Source organism: Poecilia reticulata, unplaced genomic scaffold (assembly GCF_000633615.1).
Source record: "Poecilia reticulata strain Guanapo unplaced genomic scaffold, Guppy_female_1.0+MT scaffold_719, whole genome shotgun sequence".
NCBI classification, from domain to species: Eukaryota; Metazoa; Chordata; class Actinopteri; order Cyprinodontiformes; family Poeciliidae; genus Poecilia; species Poecilia reticulata.
The window spans coordinates 1-4986 of NW_007615466.1; the positions used below are offsets into that span (position 1 = coordinate 1).

Sequence of the window (4986 nt, forward strand, 5' to 3'; positions counted from 1 at the left end):
ATGATGATGATGATGATGATGATGATGATGATGATGATGATGATGATGATGATGATGATGATGATGATGGGCAATAGAGATGACAGGGTTCCTGTCATGGCTGGCCTCACAAAAGCACAGCAGTATAATGAGTGGTTTTCCCTGATTGGTCAATAAGAGCGGCTTTAAGATTGTATGTACGAGTGGCGGATATGTTGCTTCATTTCATTTGGTCTCTATCAAAATAATCATCTTAATAATATGCATTATTTTGATATTGATTTTGAGGTTGAGTTTTTTTTCTTCCTTTTCTCCAGTGACTGGACTTTGACTTTCATTTCTTACAAACTTGTCAACATCCAGAAAGTATTGAGAAATGATGATTTTGATGTCAGGTGCAGTGTGAAAATATTTGAGAGAGAAGATTGTGTGTTTTCCTGTCGATGAATGAATGTTGCCAGGTGTCCCACTTTAACCACACTGAGCATATTGGAGCATTGAACCTGAATGTTTAGTACCAGAAACTTTTTCCGTTTAAAATTGTTGCCAGATACACCAAAAGTGATCCAGCAGTCAGAAGTCTTTAAACTAACTCTCAAAGCTTTCTAATCGTGCCCTCTGCCACCAAACACCACAACTAATGAAAAGGGTGTTTGATGCTGCGAATAAATACACAAAATTGCACATAAAATGCTAAGAAAATTCCTACCAACTGCACAAAAAGTTTCACCTCTCGTCTTCAGTGATCAGGGATTGTGAGTGTTTATGCACCACATACCAGTTAGAGAATCTTAAACATGAACCAAAAAATAGTTTCTCAAGAATGAAATAAATGGACCGGTTAAATCAGGAGTCGGATCCGCCTACTTACTGATCTGAAATCAAATTAGCACTGCGCCAAAACTGTGCTCAGTTGAAGTTGAAATCTGTTTTTATTTCTGAAACTGCTTTAGATTTCTGTTCGATTACAGTCGGTTTTGAACAAGAGTGGGCAAATGTCCCAGCTTGAGGTTTTTCTGCATGGAGGAGACATGGAGAAAGACTTATCACTCATCCTTGGAAGGATGAGTGTGTTAGATAATGGATAGATGGATGGATAGGTGAATTCATTGCATTTCCCTAAAGTCATTTAGTCCTTGTTTGGGTCTGCTTTTTAATGCATAGCTTTTACAGATTTATCTTCTCTATTGTTGTTTCTGGAACCACCAGGTGGCTGGGTGAAGTTAAAGTGGGACACCTGGCAACATTCATTCATCGACAGGAAAACAAAACTTGCCGTTATCCATCAACACTAGACAGAGACTTTAGGCCCTTTTGGTTTTCAGCCACTACTGTTCACTCTGAGAGATCTCAGTCTTCGGGACTGATGAGGTGTCCACTTATTGTAGTTCAGCTTAATTTATTTGATGACTCTTGACTGTATTTTAAAGATTTTAATTTGTTGGTTCACCGGTGAGTCGTCACTAGTTTGTAAAGCTGAGCACTTTCAAATGTGTCCACCAGAGGGGGCCATGACCTCTTCGACTGATAAATGCTTCACCTCCATTAGCAAACTTTGATACGTCAAATGTACAGAGTCCGAAAATGGATGTGCAACAGTTCCTACAGTGATTAGGTCCTAAATATGGAACTATGAAAAAAAAGGAGAATCTGAGGATGGATGGATGGATGGATGGATGGATGGATGGATGGATGGATGGATGGATGGATGGATGGATGGATGGATGGATGGATGGATGGATGGATGTTTTTAACTTACAAACTGACACAGACCAAGCAATCACAGAATTAAGTTTGTTTTGTTTAATTTATTTTTTTCATACTTGTAAACATTTAATCATTTAAGACTGTACATAGAATAGGTAATATTAAATTAACACTCAAAAAAGAAAACATCTTCATTCACTTACTTAAAGGTTATTAAGAGAAATGCAAATGATCTCATTATCTGATAAGAATTTTACACAGAACTAAGAGGTTTTTATTAAGTGACTAAAAGAATTTTCTTTTTTTTATGAGAAATGTATGTATTATTGCATTCAATTTGAGTCACAAAAGGTTTTTCATAGATGATACTTTGGCTAAAATAATGATAAAAAAAAAAAAACTGCACACTTCTGATGAGAATAAAAATAGAGGAACGATTGTGATTGACTGTGGAGACAAAAATTCAAAACATGTTGAGACAAACGTATTAAATTAATAAGTTAGTGAGGTGGATAGCTTTTAGCAGCAGACAGATTTTGATGACACAGCTACATGTCTTCCGATTCTCTCAGCACTTGATTCAGACTGACAAAAGAGAGAAAAAAGAGTGAGATGAACTCTCTTTTCAGGGATTTCTTTTCTACACAAATTGTACAATAAGAACAATTATAGCGATTAAGACATAAATTCCAATCCCAGTTCCAAGAGCCCCGTGGCTCATTATCCGGGCCCGCCTGCTGCTCTTTTTTGCTTTCTCCCCGTCACCGCTGGCATTGGCTTTACGAGTCTGAGGGTCAGAGAAAGCAAAGAAAACAAAACAAGAAATGGTTACATCTGCTCTCTAGAACCTTTTGTTGCTGAGGACCTGGGTATGATGAGGCTTGGGCCCTGTCCAACAGAGGACCCGAGTATTTTATGGTTCTGGCTATCTGGATTACGGAAAACAATTCCTCAGATTTTGCAACTCAGCTGTGTTTATCAGAATATCAGAACTTTGTCCTCTGATCAGGAATAAAGATTGAACCATATTTCCTGCAGACATCCCATCTCATACGTCCATTAGGGTACAACACATGTTCCTTAATGATATGGACGCTTTCAATATTTCCCAAGAAATATGTATGTGTCTTGTAAAAGAATCTACATCAATTAACATTAAAACCATTAACTACAATGTATTTTGTTGGGACTGTGTGTGCTACAGCAGCACACAGAGGGGCAAATGTGTGACAAAGACAAATAGATTTCAGAAAATATGAAGTGTGGCATGTTTTTTTTAAATTTTCACATTTACTTTTATATCCCTTAATAAAATTCAGCACAAAGATTTTCTTTAAGAAATCATACAATAGTCAAATAGAATGCAATCACCAAAAAGTCTTTTACTTACTTATTCATTTTAATGTTTCCAAGTTTTCTGAGCTTAATTGGATTTGTATCTTAGAAAACCTTGGCCAAAAAAAATGCCTATCATTTTTATTTAATTCTTAATCCTCAGGACTGTTTTGATGTAGTTCTACATTACGTCAGTTAACTTCACTTTCTTGTGAACAAATGTTCTCAGTGACTTGTCACCATCTAAACCACTGGTAAATGAAGCTATTGTCTGGTCTTCACCAAATTAGAGATCTGTGATCAAGGTTTGATCAATTTATAGGTGTAAACGTCAACATGTTACTCAAGTGATAAATATTTCATAGTTCTATGGCACATTAGAGAAGACTTGTAAAAACACCCCACAAAGGCAAATTAAATGCCCCGTTTCAGTGACTTTACAACTTCCAGTTACTCTTCAATGCACAATAAACTTGTGAGTTCATGCTTTTTTATTTCACCAAGATTAAATTAGTCTTGTAAAAACCAACCCCTTGTCCTACGCTATTTGCTCCGTTCAAAGGCTTTAGGCTCTTGACCACTGAGAAACAATTGCTTCCCGGAGACATGGACTGTGTTGAAGTTTTACCCAATCTAATGCTTGTCCATGACTTAGGCAATGCACCAGTTTGGTGCTAAAAAGCATTTCCTTCACTGCGAAGAGAGAAGAGCCGAGCCGAGCCGAACAAATGTTAATTCAGTCCTTGGAAGCGTGGCCGACATAAACTGATCAGCTTAGTCCACTTCCGCTCCCGTTGCTAAAACTACAGGCAGACTACAATTCTAAAACAGTGAATAAAATTGATCTCGTCGTGTCTGACTTCTCTCTCTGTTCGCTGATTGGCCCTGTAGAAAATCACTACCAATAAATTAAAAGCGACCAACTCAGTCAAGTGAATGTTATGTAATAACCAGAAGTTCAACACCACCTTGGCTTTAAGAAAATTCAAACTGATTAATTGACAAACCAATAATGGTCAAAACCTAAAAGTCCCAATAAATGTGCCATTTATGCCGATACAAATTCAAACCAACCAGACCAGAAGGCTATATTTAGTCTGTAGTCACCCATCGATCATTGTGAATCGTTGAGGAACATATTTGTCTTTAACAGCTGAAGATGCATAACTGGTGCCCAAAATGGTTAACCACGTGTAAAGAAAGGGGGATCAAGGATCAGTCGTCATTATCTGTGTGACAAAATTTACTTTTCAGTCAGCAGCTCTCACACAGTCTACAGATAAGCAATAAAAAAAGATAAGGCCAAGCTCAAAAGAAGCATGCTCAATGATGCTATAAAAAACATTTCGATACTTCTCTTTTATCACTTGCAATGTTACACCAAGGTGTTTCACGTTTCGTGTTCATGTGTTAAGATTAAGAGGTTTACGATCACTCGGGATGAATTATTAATTCAGAGGTTGTCATCTTGCTTTAGCACTTCTAAAACCAGTTCTGATTTGTGTCTGGGATAATTAAAGTGTCGGAAAACCTGACTGTGTTCAAGTTTCTATCTCAACTGCTGCTGAGAAAGTTGTTCCACATATACCACAGGTCCTTCAGCTGGCTGACTTGTGACTTGTGGGTGAAACTCTAATGTAAAAGAAGAATGTAGACCAAGTATGAGATAGATATACTTACATCAATTGCGTTAATAAGGGCAACGATTCCCATTGGCAGGCAGCAGCAAACCATGGTGAAGATGGAGTAGCCAAAGTAGTCGTTAACAGGGCCTGATTTTTGATTCTGCCCTGCTGGCTCCACAGTGAAGATGCCTGGCTCTTCTGGTTGCTCTTGGTCCTTGGATAAAGGCTGCTGCTGATTAGGCTGCTTGTTAGACATCCCGTAAGGCTGCTGGTTGGGCTGCTGGTTCGACATCCCATAAGGCTGCTGGCTAGGCTGCTGGTTAGACATCCCATAAGGCTG

The 4986-nt window shown here is 38.1% G+C and overlaps 1 protein-coding gene across 1 annotated transcript; it reads right to left on the reverse strand.

The window, feature by feature from the left end:
- Positions 1-2072: 2072 nt before the first annotated feature.
- On the reverse strand, positions 2073-4980 carry LOC103461179 (synapse differentiation-inducing gene protein 1-like). Its single transcript, XM_017303599.1, has 2 exons — positions 4702-4980; positions 2073-2473 (listed from the first exon to the last, which is right to left on the reverse strand). The coding sequence occupies exons 1-2, from the start codon at positions 4972-4974 to the stop codon at positions 2327-2329; spliced, it is 420 nt and encodes a 139-aa protein (XP_017159088.1). The 5' UTR covers positions 4975-4980; the 3' UTR covers positions 2073-2326.
- Between the last annotated feature and the right edge of the window lie 6 nt (positions 4981-4986).

Bases quoted from the DNA above. Each gene is read 5' to 3' on its own strand.
- LOC103461179 (XM_017303599.1), bottom strand. From the start codon at position 4,974: ATGTCTAACCAGCAGCCTAGCCAGCAGCCTTATGGGATGTCGAACCAG. The intron at 2,474-4,701 runs GTAAGTATATCT...TCTGACCCTCAG, and splicing joins CCCTTATTAACGCAATTGAT to ACTCGTAAAGCCAATGCCAG.